Source organism: Canis aureus, chromosome 8 (assembly GCF_053574225.1).
Source record: "Canis aureus isolate CA01 chromosome 8, VMU_Caureus_v.1.0, whole genome shotgun sequence".
Taxonomy (NCBI): Eukaryota; Metazoa; Chordata; class Mammalia; order Carnivora; family Canidae; genus Canis; species Canis aureus.
The window spans coordinates 21,006,020-21,022,596 of NC_135618.1; the positions used below are offsets into that span (position 1 = coordinate 21,006,020).

Sequence of the window (16,577 nt, forward strand, 5' to 3'; positions counted from 1 at the left end):
TCTCACAAAATGTCTGCTTTCATTTTATTTATCTGAACTGTCTATTTCCAGTGAACTGTGGCCCACTTCCTAGGCAGAGACCATGCAATAGTTTATTCCCCCTAAAAGCTTTCAGTATACCCGTCGTTTAGGGAGTAGCATGTTAAGTCCTGAAAAATGGTATTTATACAAGCTCAACTTGACCATGATCACTGAACAAAAGCCTTCACTGGATATGGGCAGCCACTTTAGGTAACCATCATACAGATAGACACTCAGGAGAGTCAGTTCCCTAGGGTACCAGGCATGAATAGAAAAATGTGACTAAGGCTTTTTGCCTCAGCAGATTGTTTTTTTTAGCCCACTCATCACTAATTTCCTTAGAGAAGTTTGTGAGCATACCATGAAAAATAAGAGAAGGTTCCTTAGAAATTTATTGGTTTTCAGAAGCATTCTAAGGCCTTTCTTCTAACATTCCCAATTTGGTTCTGAGTAGTCTTGAGACCATAATGGAAGATCATTGAAATTTTTATTGAGATGTAAATTCACATAACATGAAATTCACCATTTTAAAGTGGACCATTCACTAGTTTTTAGTATATTCACTATATTTTGCAACTGTCACCACTGTCTAATTTCAGAACATTACCATCACCCTAAAAAAGAAACCTCATATCTGTTAGCTTAGTCCCAATTTCCTCTTCTTTCATTCCCTGGCAACCACTAATCTAATCTACTTTCTATCTCTATGAATTTACCTATTTTGAATATTTCATACAGGTGGGATTATATAATGGCCTTTTGTGTCAGGTATATTTCACTTAACATGTTTCAAAGTTCATTAATGTTGTAGCACATAACTACTTCATTCCTTTTTATGTCTGAGTAATATTTCATTTTGTGGATATACCACATTTTATTTATCCATTAATCAACTGTTGAACATTTAGGTTGTTTCTACTTGTTGGCTCTCATGAACATTTGTGTACAAGTTTTGATGTGAATATGTTTCAGTTCTCTTACACATACTGAAAAGTAGGGTTACCATATGATGTTAACACTGTAATCTTTTGAGAAACTGCTAGCCTTTTTTCCAAGGTGGCTCACTATTTTAAATTTCCACTAGCCAAAACCACAGTGAGATATCACCTCACACCAGTGAGAATAGGGAAAATTAACAAGGCAGGAAACAACAAATGTTGGAGAAGATGTGGAGAAAGGGGAACCTTCTTGCACTGTTGGTGGGAATGTAAACTGGTGCAACCACCCTGGAAAACTGTGTGGAGGTTCCTCAAAGAGTTAAAAATAGATCTGCCCTACAACCCAGCAATTGCACTGCTGAGGATTTACCCCAAAGATACAGATGCAGTGAAACGCCGGGATACCTGCACCCCTGATGTTTATAGCAGCAATGTCCACAGTAGCCAAACTGTGGAATGAGCCTCCGTGTCCATTGAAAGATGAATGGATAAAGAAGATGTGGTTTATGTATACAATGGAATATTACTCAGCCATTAGAAATGACAAATACCCACCATTTGCTTCGACGTGGATGGAAGTGGAGGGTATTATGCTGAGTGAAATAAGTCAATCGGAGAAGGACAAACATTATATGGTCTCATTCATTTGGGGAATATAAAAAATAGTGACGGAATAAAGGGGAAAGGAGAAAAAATGAGTGGGAAATATCAGAAAGAGAGACAGAACATGAGAGACTCCTAAATCTGGGAAACATAAAGGGTGGTGGAAAGGGAGGTGGGCGGGGGGTGGGGGTGACTGGATGATGGGCACTGAGGGGGGCACTTGAGGGGATGAGCACTGGGTGTTATGCTATATGTTGGCAAATTGAACTCCAATTAAAAAAAAAAACAAATTTCCACTGGCAATATATGAGGGCTCCATAGATTGAACAGTAGAGGTTTACTCATATTCAGTAGTCATGTTGGAGACTTATATTTGCAGTTTTTCTAAAACTTAAATATGCCTATTATGAGTGATTTTAGACCTTCATGGGCCTGTAATATCAATTTGTTATGTTCTAGGAATTTCTCCTTAATATGCAAAATGACTGCCTGTGACCCCCTGCCCTTTCAGAAAGACCATAGTATTGAATTATAAGACCATATAAATTGAATGTCTGAAACATAACAGGTGTTATTTTCTTGGATTTCTAAATATCCATAAAATTCCTCTTTTTGTTTTTTCCTTGTGTAAATCTTGGATCTGTTTATCTTATGTTAACTATCACAGTACCATTGTCATTGTGAAGTTTAAGTATTTGTTTACTGAGTATTAATAGATTATTTCTAACCACCACCACCCCATACTTACTGCTGAGAGTTTACATACGAAAAATATATTTTTAAATTGAAGTAGCTTTACTCTGGGAATCCAGATATTTTTCTAAAGAAAAAATAGTATTTAAATTTTTAACCAAAGCCAGTGGTTTTTTTTTCCCCTCAGAATTCCTTGTATTTTTGATAATTTTATAATGTTAGTGTTTTTAACTACAAGTAACTGAGAGTCCTCAACTTCAGGCCACAGTACATCTTAAAGTCACCAAGGATCCTCAGCCAAAAGATTTTCCCTTTAGCTTCCTCATTCCAAGCAGCAGCAGTGGCAGCATTGGTGAATGCAGGTAACAAGTAGCACTTGGCCCTTGCTAGTCACAGCCTCAATTTGAGGAGACAGTCTCTGTATCTGCCAGTGACATTTTCACATCCTGACTGAAAGGACAGGCCTGGGGAGGTTAGGAAGCTAGAGCCTAAGGGCTTTGTCATACCCAGCTTCAGGGTTCTGCACCCTAAGAGTGAGATGATGGTTGCATATGGACACCACTGGTTAGTTCCGTTTCCATTTCAGTGCTAGAACAATGACAAAAATAGTTGGAGCCACTATCAACAATTATGAAGAAACGATTATGTTTCTTCAACAATTACGAAGCAACAATTATGAAGAAAAGCTTTTCCAACACTCCTCTACAAAGCTGCTCTTAGATCTGTCACAAGCAGGATTTAGATATAAAGTTTAAAGTCACTACAGCCCAGCCCTTTAAACAAACCTTGTGTAATATATCAGTACAAAGTGAATTACAAAGAACTTGTTTGCTTTGAATTAGAAATATCAATGAAAAGCATCCCTGCTTCCTTATTAATAGGTAATCCTAAAGCACTAAATACAAACATTATCAGGGCATAAACCATCTGTTATAAGAAAAACATTTTTTTATTTGGCTAGCATAGTCTTTTATAATCAAAGTTTTTATCTCCATTTCCTAGATAATAGTTATGAAGTAGGAAGCCCATAATGACATACTTCTTCATGCTATGTTCTTTTCTACTTTATTTTTCTTAGAAATCCTTAATAGTGATAGCCTCATATGCCTCTTGATTTTGAGACTTTAGCTTTGTGCCTAGGATGAAACTAAATGCAATTTAAGTGCATCTAAATAATTTTTATTAATCATTACAATATTTTTATTAAATGTAATTCCCTTACCATCTAAACTACCATTAGCATGCAAGAGCCTCTTAAAACCCTAAATTCAGTCTTATTCTGGATTACATCTTGTTTTTTTCCTTTGCAATGGCACTATATCCTTGCACAAGTTTCTTAACCTCATTTTGCATTATTTTCTTGTTGGCAAAATGAGTGGTTAGACTATATATCCAAGTTAAGTTAACTTAGTGTGATTTCAACTGTGAGATGTTATATATAAGAAGTTATTCGAACGCAATATGTAAAAGGCTACTGACAATGAGGATGAGTATACTTAGCATAGAGAACAATTTAATTTTGTTGATAAAGAACCATGATGACTCTGCCCAAGTATTATTACTTAGTTATCTTAGTCATTAAGCTTGGCAAAGAAATGCATTGAATGATACAGCTAATCACTCTGTGGAAAGATTAGAGTACTCATTTAAGTCAATGGAACACTCCTTTAAGATTCCTTTACTCTTTCTACTAGGACTGACATTATATTAGCTGACATTATGTTGCTCTCCACAAAGAGGAGGAACCTGCTCTGGATGCAAAAGGAAACAGTGGAGTGATTTAGTACCTCAGCATTCTACTTACAGTGGTGAAGAGCAAAATAAAATGTTCATTGATTTTTTTAATGGAAAAATATGTTTTAAAACTATTTTGCTTACAGAATCCTCACTACAATCTGTGGAACTTTTTTCCCTCTTCTGTTTTATTCTTTACATTTTATTCTGGGAATAGGGATGTCCAGAAAGTTGCTCATATGAATTATAGATTCTTTGTTCAGATCACATTAAAGGACATTTTAAAGTGGTTCTAGAATAGTGTTTTCCTTTTTTACTTCCTACCTTTTTTTTTTTTTCATTCATTGATGAGAAGATCTCAAGTGTTCGTTGATAAATCTTCTTTAAACTAGGTATGGTAAGGCAACCTGAGTTTCTTCTCTGAGATAGTATCATCTTGTTGTTAGCTAAAGGATTGATAAGTACCTGAGTTATAGCTCTGATTTTTCTTCTAAAGAGTTGGTTTAGTATTTTTTTTATGTCTCTAATCCATGCCATGAAAATCAACATAAGTAGATCTATATATGCCAGAAAAGGAAATGAGACCACTCTGTTAAATCAGAATAGAAGCTGGTATCTACACAATAATTGAAAAGGTTCCAAATACTTAGAAATCTGAATTTAAAGATAGACAACAAATGTGTATTGAGCAGCTTCTACTGGTAAGACTGTATCATAGGCACTGTGCAGGACACAAAGGTTAAACAAAGCCTCTGCACTCAAAGACTTTACAGTCTGCTGGATGTTCTAGAAAGGGAGAGATGAATATGTGCACAGGTAACTACAGTAAAAAGTTAAATATATCAAGTGGCAAAAAAAGCACAGACTGTTGGGAGTTGCAAAGAAGCAAAAGATCTCAACTAGAAAGATGATTTAAAAAAAAAAAAAAAAAAAGAGTTTCACAGAAGTGGGGTTTGTGATGAGCCCAAAGGATAGAAAGGGTTTCAAGAAATAGGAATGAAAGGATGAGGGCATTGTACGAAGTACCTGTGGCATGGACAAAAGCAAAAAGAAACGATTTAGTGAAGAATAAAAAATAACTGGAAAGAGCTGTTGGAAAGTTGGGTCTACTGTAGAGTAAGATCCATTTGTGGCAGATAAACTTACTTCAGTGGACAGTGAAAGTCATTTAAGTTTTGAGCAGAGTACTGTCATGAAACCTGTGCTTTATTTAGCTCTGATCCTGTCTTCCACCTGTTCTTCAAAAGCTTCTAACTGCTCTCAGAGAAAAACCTCTTATTGTGGCCTGTGTGGCCCTGCATAGTTATAGCCCCTTCTTCTCCAGCCTCCTCTCTCCTACCACCCTACCTTGTTCCCTTTCCCAGAACACTGACCTTCTTTCTCTCAGCCTTTCTCATCACACTCTCACCATAGGACATTGGTTGTTTCCTCTGTCCAAAATACTCTTCCTTCCTCTCTTCCTTTGGTTAATTCCCCTTCATTTTTTAGAACCTAAGGAAACTTCCTCAAGAAATTTTTCTTAACTTCCCTGACTAAAATACATATCTTTATAAATAGGCTTTTATAATACTGTGCACTTATCTTTCCTATACTTGTCTTGTTTTCTGTTTTATATTTAATTGTATGATTACTTGATTAATGTCTGCCTCTCTCATTCAATTTGAAAATTTTAGGGGCTGGTTCTTTATCTGATTTTATTCTCCATCATATACCCAGCACTTAGTATTGTGCCTAATTATAAATTTACAATAAATATCTGGCAATGAATGAATGATTAATCACGAAACTGTCCTTTCTCTTTGTTGACTCCTTCCCTCCTGCCTCCAATTGCTTATTCATCTTTGAAGTTTCAAAAACAAATGGAGGGACACATGGGTGGCTCACCCATTGTCTGCCTTAGACTCAGGGCATGATCACAGGTCCAGGATCATTCCCGCATCAAGCTCCCTGCAAGGAGCCTACTCCTCCCTCTGCCTATGTCTCGGCCCCTATGATGAATAGATACATAAAATCTTTAAAAAAAAAAAAAAAAAAACTGTCCTTTGTCCTTAATTTCACTGACCCCCTCAGACTATACATCCATTCACTTAACAAACTTCTTAAAAAACTAGTCTGCTGTCAGTAATTCCAGTGCTTTTCATTAATCTCTTGCATTCTTATTCTTGCCCACACCATTTATGAAATTGATTTCTCAGAGACTCCGGTAGTGATAACCTCATTGACCAAAGAGCAATGACCAAAGAGCAATGAGGTAGTGAACTAAAATGATTACAACAAAAACTAAATGGGAGAGACCGATGATAAGAGACATGATAGCTCCAGAATCTACAAGGTTTAGCAATGTGTGTGTGTTGGGGGTGGATAGGGAATAATAAATGATTTCAAAATACAGGCACACTTCATTTGATTATGCTTTACATATATTACTCTTTGAGGGTAATTGCATTTTTTACAGATTTAAGGTTTGTGCATTGAGTAAGTCTATCAGCGCATTTTCCAACAGCATTTGCTCACTTCGGGTCTCTGGCACATCTTGGTAATTTTTGCAAGATTTTGAACTTTATTATTATTATATTATGACCTGTGATCAGTGATCACAACTCACTGAAAACGCAGGTGATAGCATTTTAAATTCTTTTTAATTTTTTTTTAAAGATTTTATTTATTTATTCATGAGAGACAGAGAAGCAGAGACACAGGCAGAGGGAGAAGCAGGCTCCTCACAGGGAGCCTGATGCAGGACTTGATCCACGGACCTGGGATCATGCCCTGAGCCAAAGGCAGACGCTCAACCGCTGAGCCACTCAGGCATCCCTAAATTATTTTTAATTAAGGTGTATTCTTTTTTAATAGACTACAGCATAGTGTAAACCTGACTTTTATATGTACTAGAAAACCAAAAAATTCATTCAACTTTATTATGATACTTTACTGCTGTGGTCTGGAACAAAACCCGTAATACCCCACAATATGACTGTATTAAGATAGATGACTAGGAAAATAGTGGTTCCTTTAGGGAAATGGGGTAGGAAGAACTAATTTTAAAAGATGGTGCATTTGGTTTAATGCTCTACAAGCACAGAGGCTATTCCTGTTCAGGAATAGGAAAGGTTTCAGGCAGATTATCCACTTGGGTGGTTTACCAGTAGGTAGTTGAATTGGAATTAAAGAATGGTAAGGGGGCTGCCCATGTCTAATGCCCAGACTCAGCCACCACTCAGCCCAGAATCAGGACAGCACCCCATTTTGGACCCTGAATGCCATCGGGAAGGCATTAATGCCCAGGGGCCATGATCCAGCTTGTTGGAAGGAAACTTAGGAATATCTGTAAGGAAGAACCTGAGGAGAAGCAGTAAAGGAAGACATTGTAGATCCTTTGGAGCCAAGGATTGGGACTGACTTGCAAGACCTCCACCAACTAGTGGTTTCCATAGCACACTCCTTTGCCAAGATTTTGGTGAATAGTCTTTGACTATGCATTTTTTTCTTGGACATTGTTTTACTTGTTATCATGACTGTGCTTGCTGGATGCTTTTTCTTGCTCCATAAATGGGCACATTTATCAAGTTCACTCCTCTAACTTTGAAGTAGAAAGAAAATAGCCTGTTCAGGAGACTTAGGCACAATTGAGACCCAAGCCTTGGATGAAGAACTGCAACTATGAGAACCATGTGGAAGGGATATAAGTATCCCTCAGGAAGGACCCTGATGTCAATAAGCAAAGATGATCCTGGTAAAGTAATTCAGCTCTGAAGCTTACCTGATTAACTGTATAGTTCCTGTTCTTGGTTTCACATAAAGTAATTGCAAATTATTTTGTAACATTTTACATAAAAGTAAATATACTTTAAAAAAAAATGGTAAGGGGGGGACACCTGGCTAGCTCAGTCAGAAGAGCCCACGACTCTTGATCTCAGGGTCATGAGTTCAAGCCCCACAGTGGGTGGAGAGATTACTAAAATAAATAATTTTTTTTTAAAAAATGGTTAAGAAAAATGAGAGACCTAGATTTTTGAGTCAGCACTGAAATGATAACATGGCAGAGGTAGAGGGTGTTAAATACCAAGTCAAAATGAAAAAGAACTGTAGAACAGCTGCCTCCATGCCAAGGATGCCTGAGCACTACAAAAAAGCAGAAATAGGAGGAAAGTGGACATTTTTGAACATCAACCATGTGCAACACCACGCTAGATTCTTTACATGCATTATTTTATTTGATCTTCACAACCGTCTCAGGTCAATTGTGGTGTCCCACTTCCCAGAGGAAGAAACAGACTCTGGGAAGACTAGTACTTTTCTAAGATCACACCTAAGACTCAGACTCAGATGTCTGACTTCAAAATGTGTGCACTTTACTTGGCACAGTGTACTTGAGAAAGGTACATATCCAACCAGAGCACTGCCAAGGAATCCAAAACAGTTATGAAAGTGGTAACTACCTTTCTGAGAACCTGGTATTTATCCTTTATTGAAAAGGGATGAGGACTGAAAAAGGCTGTGGCTTTAGCAATTAGGTGGTTGTAGGTGACCTTCAAGAAAGCCGGGTTTTTTTAGATGATAGACGTGGAGACCAGATTGCAAGGACTACTGCAGTAGACAATTTTGAAGGTACTGGATGTAGCACATGTTGACCATTCTTTCCATATAGTTGGCAGAAGAGGAAAGGGAAGTGATTATAACCCCATGTGACATGGTAAATCTTCAGAAGACTTATCAGGATAATGGAAGCTTGAGCTTATTAGTGGCAGGAGGCAGGGAAATGTTAGGTAGGGTACTTTTTGGGAGTACTGAAAAGACAGGGTAACTGACAGGATGCAGCCCATGAATAAACTGGGAATGTCATCAAAGGCAAATTTGCCTATTTTTCTTCTCTAACCTCTGTCACCTACCTCTTTCCCACTGTTTCCTCCCCATGTTTCTCTCTCCTTGCCTTGAAGTATTATTTGCTAACATTTTCCCTTCCATACTTAATTTCAAAAGTGAATAAACCAATATATAAACCTTATATATTTCTCCTTCCAAAAATCCATGTTAGAATGACTGCTTTATTACTTGCTGTGATTAATTCTTACCCTCCTCCATTGCAGGTGCAGGTCACTGATCTGTCCTAGGAGAATTAACGTAAAGCAGCATTTCTAAGCTTGACCTATATATAGCCACTATGTTTAATTCTGGTGACTTTTTTTTCATACTTACGATTTTTACCTTCCCTGCCTTCTCATCTTTCATGACCCACAAATCATTCCTAGGACCATGTGCATGTACTTCATATGTGTGTGTGTATGTGTGTGTTGCATATATATATATATATATATATATATATATATATATATATGCATGCACTTCATATGTACATATATATATATATATACACACACACACACGTTACTACATGAAAATAAGAATGGAACTAGTACTATTTCATCTAGAAATTGTGTTTGGACAATGCATAAGCAGTACTAAACCAGAAAAGATGTCTACAGTAAGTGAGGTGAATTTGAAACTCTTTTCTTACCAAACATAATCTCCTTCAGCCAAGGACATTGTGTAGATTATTTTTGTCTCCCAAGTGCCAAGCACTCTATCTGGTACTTAGTAAGCAAAGTAGTCAGTGAGTATTCATGGAATTAATCAAATGAATGAATGGATAGGAAAGACTTGGATAAATTATTGTTGATATTATGGACTTAAACATAGAATTGGTAGCACTGGTAAAATCACTTTGCACAGGAAAAAACAAAAATCGTTGCTTACTATAATGAGTGAAAGGAAGGACAGTGACCCTGTGTCTCTGTAATGATTCATATTTTCCAGGGTGGGTATGGTCTGATAAAGGTGTGACTGGTTAGCCCAAAAAAAATTGCTAATTTTAACTAAATCTAACATTGCTTTTTTGCAAATAGATTGTTATAAAATCTTTAATAAAATTAACGAAAAACACTTAAAACTAGATGTAAATGTCAGATTGTTTTTTAACTCCTATAATTATAAAATTAGTGAACATTTAAATTTTTTAAATGTTTCTTTGATTTAAAAACTTGATTCCAAATACTGCTTTTCTCTTACTTTCCATGGACTTAATCTTTTATCCTCTCTGGACTGATAAAATAGAAGAATTAGTTAAAGAGCAGTTAATCACCATATGTGTTATAGTATTATACTGAATCTTTTATTTATCCAGTGCATCACGGACACAATTCTGGAGAATTCTTTTAAATGTTTTACACGTTGGTATTTGTTCATTGAATTGGAAGCATTTATCAAATATTAATGGGTCCTAATGGAAAATTTTACTCTAGAGGCAAACTCTTCCTTTAACTAGTTTTATGAATGTATTTTATTACCTAGTCTCACAAACTTTCATTCAAGTTTTAGGAGAAAAAATTATTATTCCCATGTGTATTGAGTGTTTATTCAATTTAAGATCCTAATCGTCTAGTGTGTTTTTCCTCTGTTGTCTTTAAACATTTCCGTTTAGATTGTTTATTATAGAGACTTAACACCTTTTTAATATTCTTCCTGCCACTGACTTTTCTCATTCTGATAGTTCTAGTTAACTGTAAAGTCACATAGTTTTTAGAGGCAAAATTCAAATGCTTCCATTTTACTCCTTGTCTAAATATTCTTACAAATCTTTAGAAAAGATTTTAAGGCCAAAGGGTAAAACAAGGCTTGATATTCTTTTACTGCTGTTTGTGTTGTTCCGCTGTCCATTCTGGATGAGGAATTTGAGAGTTGGCTTTCATTTTAGTGCAGCTAGAAAAGGTATACTCTTGCCTTAGAAGATGACACATATCCAAATACACAAGGCTTAATACTGAAAATTCTAGTGGAGCAGAAGTACTTGGGAAACTACTGCAAACTGCATGGTGAACACCTATAATTTCTGTGGGAAGGAAATCATGTTATAGTAACTGAATTGCCTATACTATTTCAGAGTTCCATTTATTTACTGATTATTCTTTCCATTGAATCTTTCAGCCGTCACAGTATGATGTTGTTCCTCATATGGACGTTTTTAATTACAGTGAGTAGCAAATCAGCTGTACCGAAAAAATGTTTTGCAAGAACAAGGCAGTCGCCAGGTTATAACTAGTATTCTTAATGGTTTCACTGCAGAGAAGAATGTTGCTTATCTGAAAACTGAGATTTATACAACTTTCTCATGTTCCCAATTTCCAAAACTATAAAATTAAATGCCACTAATTTTCTGCAGTTAAGGTTATACATTAAGATACATGGTTATGCAGTTGTGTCTTGAATGATGTGGGGGCTAGAGCACTGACACCCCCCCCCAGTCAAAAATCAACATATAATTTTTTACTCCCCCTAAACTTTACTAATAGCCTACTGCTGACTGGAAGCCTCACCAATAACATAAACAGTTGATTAACACATACTCTGTATGTTATATGTATTACATACTGTATTATAATAAAGTAACTTCTCAAGAAAATCATCAGAAAATACATTTCCAGTACTGTACTGTATATTTTTTTAAATCCATGTATAAATAGATCATGTAGTTCAAACCCATGTTGTTCAGGGATAATCTTCCCCCAAGGGAAAAAAATGCCAATTTGGAAAAAAACTTCTTATATAACTGGAAGGAATATATAAACTCTTATATCTGAGATTACATTGAGAAAGTAGAGTCAGCAAATGTAGATTTCTCTGTCGAGAAACTTAATCAGAAGGGTAGGAGAGAGATTGAACAATTTGTTTTGAAAAGACATTTAAGCATGCAAATAGCTTATGGAGAAGGAGCCAGTAAAGAAAAATAATCTGAAATTGAGAATGAAATGGAGGGGTAGTTATATACCATGGAACAGGGTCCCAGGGGAGGCACAAAGAAATGGGACCATGGTCACAGGCAGATGGAATAGCTTGAAGAAGAGAGAACAGCTACATTGTCTGAGACTGGAAGAAAGTAAGTGAAGAATAATGTGGCTATACATAAGTTTGTAAGTAGAAGGGAAAGATTTTCAAATCATGCCTGACAACTTCATTTTTCATGGAGTAGGATATGAAGTTGTGCTCTAAGAGTAAAGAGATTGTGGTTGGGTAGAGAGTGAAAATACTGGTAACAGAGTAGTCATTAAGAGGCTCTGGAAAATGCTCTAACCCAGGGCCAGAGAATATTGCCAAGTGACCCTCTGTGCCCAGAGGAGGCCAGAGATCATAGATTTGTAACGGTGGCGATCTTCCTCCCATTCCCCTATCCCAGGGGTTTCCAACCATCCTGCCATAGGTGTGGAGAAAGCAGATTGTAGCATTGATCTCAGCTTGTAGTTGTCATGACTAGGAAAGCTAAGACAAGCAAGAGATTCAGAGGAGTGCTGGTGAGAGATTAGTTCAAGAAATAAGCACAAATATAATTGGTAAAGGATAATGGAGTTATCTTAGGAAGGAAATTAGTTATCCCAATCAAACATTTCTTGTGTCTTTCTCCTCAAAGTTGTACCTTCAGCTCCAACATTTCTCTTAGATAGCAGACAAAACTTTTTTGAGAGGGAGATGCATCTCCATTTGGATATTCCTCAGACAATTCAGTCTCAGATCTGAGGTTGAGTTCATCTTTGAAAAGACTCCTATTTCTTTTGGTGACATTTCCCTCTTTCTAATTACCCAGAGTTGAAAGCCAATTTGTTGGTGCTTCTCGTGTCCTTAGCCTCCCTATCTAGTCAATGCAAAGTCCTGCCTTTGTAACTTCTCTTACCCAGTGGTATGTCTACTTTCCCAGTGAGGCTAACTTACATCAGGCTTTTCATTACTTGCCTAGACTGCTGCAATTAGAGTGTTCCCAAACAGGTCTCCTTTCTATGTGTCTCTTCCTTCAAATAGTCCATCCTTCCTCCAGCTTTAACAATAATCTCACTAAAGCTTAACCCTGAGTAGGGCAAGCTTTTCTTCACAAACCTAGTGACACCCCACTTCCTACTATGTAATTTAGCTTGAAATTGAAGGCTCTCTTAAAGTGGTCCCAACCTGCCTCTTCAACTTACTCTCTTGTGTTCTTACATTGTGTCCACTGTTTGCCCCTACAGACATCTTTGTTAGTACTCTGAACTGTGTATAAAATGCCTTGCCTTTTCCTATCTGTCTGTCTTAGCCTTCAAGGCCCAGTTCAGATGTCACTGCCTCCTTTAAAGCATTCCTTAACCTCTCAAAGGTATAAATAATAACTTCCTTGAATAGATACCTCTAGATGAGGCCATTCTTTGGGACTGTATTACCTTCAACTTTGTTTCGTAGCTGTTTGTGCAAAGATTTCATTCTTTCGTTGCTATTCAGGTTCTTTCAACTATGTAGGTAAAAGTATAATATATAGTCAGAACTCAGATCTATTCAGTTGAGAAATTTACAGAGGTTCTCAACACTCATTGTACATTGGAATTACAGAAGTTCTCAACATCAATACCTGATTCAGAGATTTTAATTCATTGGTCTGGGATAGGCCTGGAAAATGTAGTTTTTAAGTTCCCCAAGTGATTATAATTTGAACAGACAGAATTGAGAACCACTGTCCTTACTTCGGGGGCAGTTATTAGTGTGCCAGAGCTATGCTAAATCAGTTGATGTAGCTATGTCTGCTAGGATTTTGCTTGCTTTAAGGCAGTTCTTAGCTTGTTTGGTAAAGTCTTCATTAGTTAATGGTGTTGGAAGGTGCTTTTTGGCTGTCATAATAGAGAAAAGATGAATTAGAAACAATAGACTTGTCAGTTTTCATTAGCACATTTGATCTTGTACTGATAGATTTCAGAAATTATTTGAAGAACATATACAAATGGGCCTTTGAAATCATAAGGTATACTCAGTTCTTAAAATGAATCAGACATGTGAGCTTGTGTGGTATAGTGGTTAGAAGTGTGGACTAGTGGGAGTACTTCTGGATTATTTGCTCATCTCTTACTGACTGCGTGACCTTAAGAAAGTCACTTAATTCGCAAAGCCTAACCTTAAAGTTAACACTTGCTGCAACTTCACAGAATGGTTAAAGGTTTAGTTTCATGAAGAAAAAGAAATCTTTTTACAAACTTGGAAATCACTGATGTTTCATATGTTTGACTCAGTGAGTGGTTGAGATCCTGCCACAAATGGAACAACTGGGAAAAAGAACTGGCATTTCTTCAAGGGAAATGAATTCATTTACTCCATTTAGAAAGCAGCCCACCACCCCTAGTAAAGTATCTGAATTCCTCTCCATTGTAAAATCATGTTTACTTTCTACATAAAAACAACAATAGCAGCTTAGGAAAGTGCTGTGAAGTAGTTATGTCTGCCCATGAACCCGTCCATGTTGATATATGGAAAAAGAAAAGCTCTTCCTCAGGATGGCTTTTTTGGTTCTTTCCCTGTGCCCAAGTATGTTTTTTGCTACTTCAGGGAGGAAGCCAGGGGCCACAGATTACACAAATGTTTTTAGAGAATCACTGACATAGTTGAATAATCATTTTCATTCTCCCCAATAAGAAGCAAGGTGGAAAAAAGTTATGTTAAACATGAAATCCTAATTACTTATGCAAAGGAGCCCTGAAGTAGACAGATAAAATTCCTTTTCAAAGTTTATACTAGAAGAATTTTTTTAAATCTGAGAGATGCATTTTGCAAAATGTCTTGGGTTTGTGTGAGCCCTCAAAATGCTGAAAATAGATGACATTTTGACCCATTGTGTTACATACTGGTTACAGCTCCCTTTTGTTTCAGTTTTGAGTGTGTGTATGTACAGACAGAGGTATTCTGGTTTAATCCTTTATCATTTATTTAGCATTTGTTCTTATAGAGAAGGGAAAATCCCAACTCATTTTTTAGAAGATAAAACATGAGTGAGGTAACAATTGTTACTGCAGGAAGAAAGGAGCACTGAGACTTGATTGGTAAGCAAGATGCCTTTGTGATAAAGGTGTCTGTTTTTAGCACTGTTCTTAGCCAATGTGACCCTGGATAAATTCCTTACCCTGTCCAAAGCCTGGGGTACTTCAGCTGTCAAAAGGAAACTTTTGCTGAATAGGTTGAGACTAAATAAACCCTACTTGAGGAAATTAAGTGATGGAATAGCCTAATAAAATAGGACTATGCAGTTAAACCTCAGCTTTTAGAGTCTGTACTTAACCAGGCCATTATTAGTAAAGATACCTCCTCTGTCCCAGAAGACTTTTGTTTTTTTATTTGAAGCCCCCCACCCCCACCCCAAGTGTCAGGTGTTGTAGTATCTGTTCTCTTTTAACCGGTAAAGTGACAAGCCTAGTGTCTGTCCATGCTGCTTACTTTCTCCCTTCCAGAACTAACTTCTGAAGGATGAGAGAGTGAGTGTTTAAAAATTTCTTTTAAGCCCAGCATTATCTTTTAGCAGCCTCTGCATGTTCATCACCTTTATGCACGGTAATCAGCAGAACAGGTTTCCCTACTGCAACAGAACTCTGTGTGAACCCAGTAATTTCTCAAATCTGATAGGTACAGAAAAGTGTGTGGCTTTTCACTTCCTGTCCCTTCCTCCAACCCCAAACCAAAGAGAAGCATGCTTTCTGTGACATTTATTCACATAGACGTTCTCACAGCTCCTTCTTCTCTTGAGGCTATGTTGACTTTGAGGAGTGTTGTTCAATGTCATTTTACAATAGCCTACCATGTTTGATTCTGTGAGTTTGGAAATCAAAAATAAAGACTCAGGACACTCTTAGAGTTGTTGCTTCTCTTCTAGTTTTGAGGACAAGGTTGAAGGATGTCTGTGCTATATCATTTCAGGCAAGTGCCTATGTGATCTTCACACATATCACCCAGATTTATGCAGGAAAGGGTAATCTGGACTGGACTGTGATTTCCAGTGTTCCAGGAGCTGCGTCATGTATTTTCCAGGGGGAATGAGTGCAGTGAGCAAAGCAGTAGAGACCACAATGGGGAAGGCCACATAAAAATCCAGGTTCATTACTGACTTTTATCGCACTACATGAGGTGGATAACAGAGTTCCCTCGGTTGTTTAGCTCTCCTTGCTCACTAAACCACAGCTTTAACTCTTTATATAGCTTTCACTGTTGATAGTATACAAACCAGGCACTCATACAATTATAGGTGACTTCTCAAATATAAAAGTTTGTACAGCTCTAAATCCTTGGGTAAAAGGATTGTTTTCATGCCATTTTTAATTAGAAAGATCTCTTATTTCAGTTGTCAGACTTTGAAAGTCTTCTCACTACTGTGTTTAATTCCTATTAACCAGATGTTTGATAGCTCAGTAATAACAAATGGAAGATACTTGTCCTAACCTGACTTGCAGTCTCTCCTTTAGAGGTGTAGCATATGTGGAGCAGTCAGCTAAATAATGGTCTTATCAATAAGATGCAGTTTAACACTTGGCTTTTTGCTTTTGTTGTCTTACCATTTACCATATGGTAAAGAACTAGTTATATAAGGCTGCCTGTCTTTTCAAAATAGAGATTTGAATCAGTGGCGTTTTAATGAGAAGTTTCCTTTCTTGTTTGTGATTTATACATTGCAAGGTATTATGTCGTTTTTTCTAATTATATTCTCCAGCATACAGATTGTGGTAAGCCATACTTCTAGTGTCACCTAGAAGTTTCTATTCTTAC

The 16,577-nt window shown here is 36.9% G+C and overlaps 1 protein-coding gene and 1 long non-coding RNA gene across 7 annotated transcripts in view; one reads left to right on the forward strand and one right to left on the reverse strand.

Annotated features, from left to right (window-relative positions):
• RPAP2 (RNA polymerase II associated protein 2) overlaps positions 1 to 16,577 on the forward strand; it is an 80,649-nt gene that overhangs the window by 50,054 nt on the left and 14,018 nt on the right. The window contains exon 12 of one of the 6 annotated variants that reach the window (XM_077905413.1): positions 10,971 to 11,016. The exons of the other annotated variants lie outside the window; for them this stretch is intronic. Within the exon in view, the coding sequence (XP_077761539.1) occupies positions 10,971 to 11,016 (46 nt within the window). The remainder of the gene's footprint in view (positions 1 to 10,970; positions 11,017 to 16,577) is intronic. 6 annotated transcript variants of the gene reach the window in all.
• The window catches only part of LOC144318456 (uncharacterized), a 111,893-nt gene that overhangs the window by 31,977 nt on the left and 63,339 nt on the right, over positions 1 to 16,577 (reverse strand). The window lies entirely within an intron of this gene.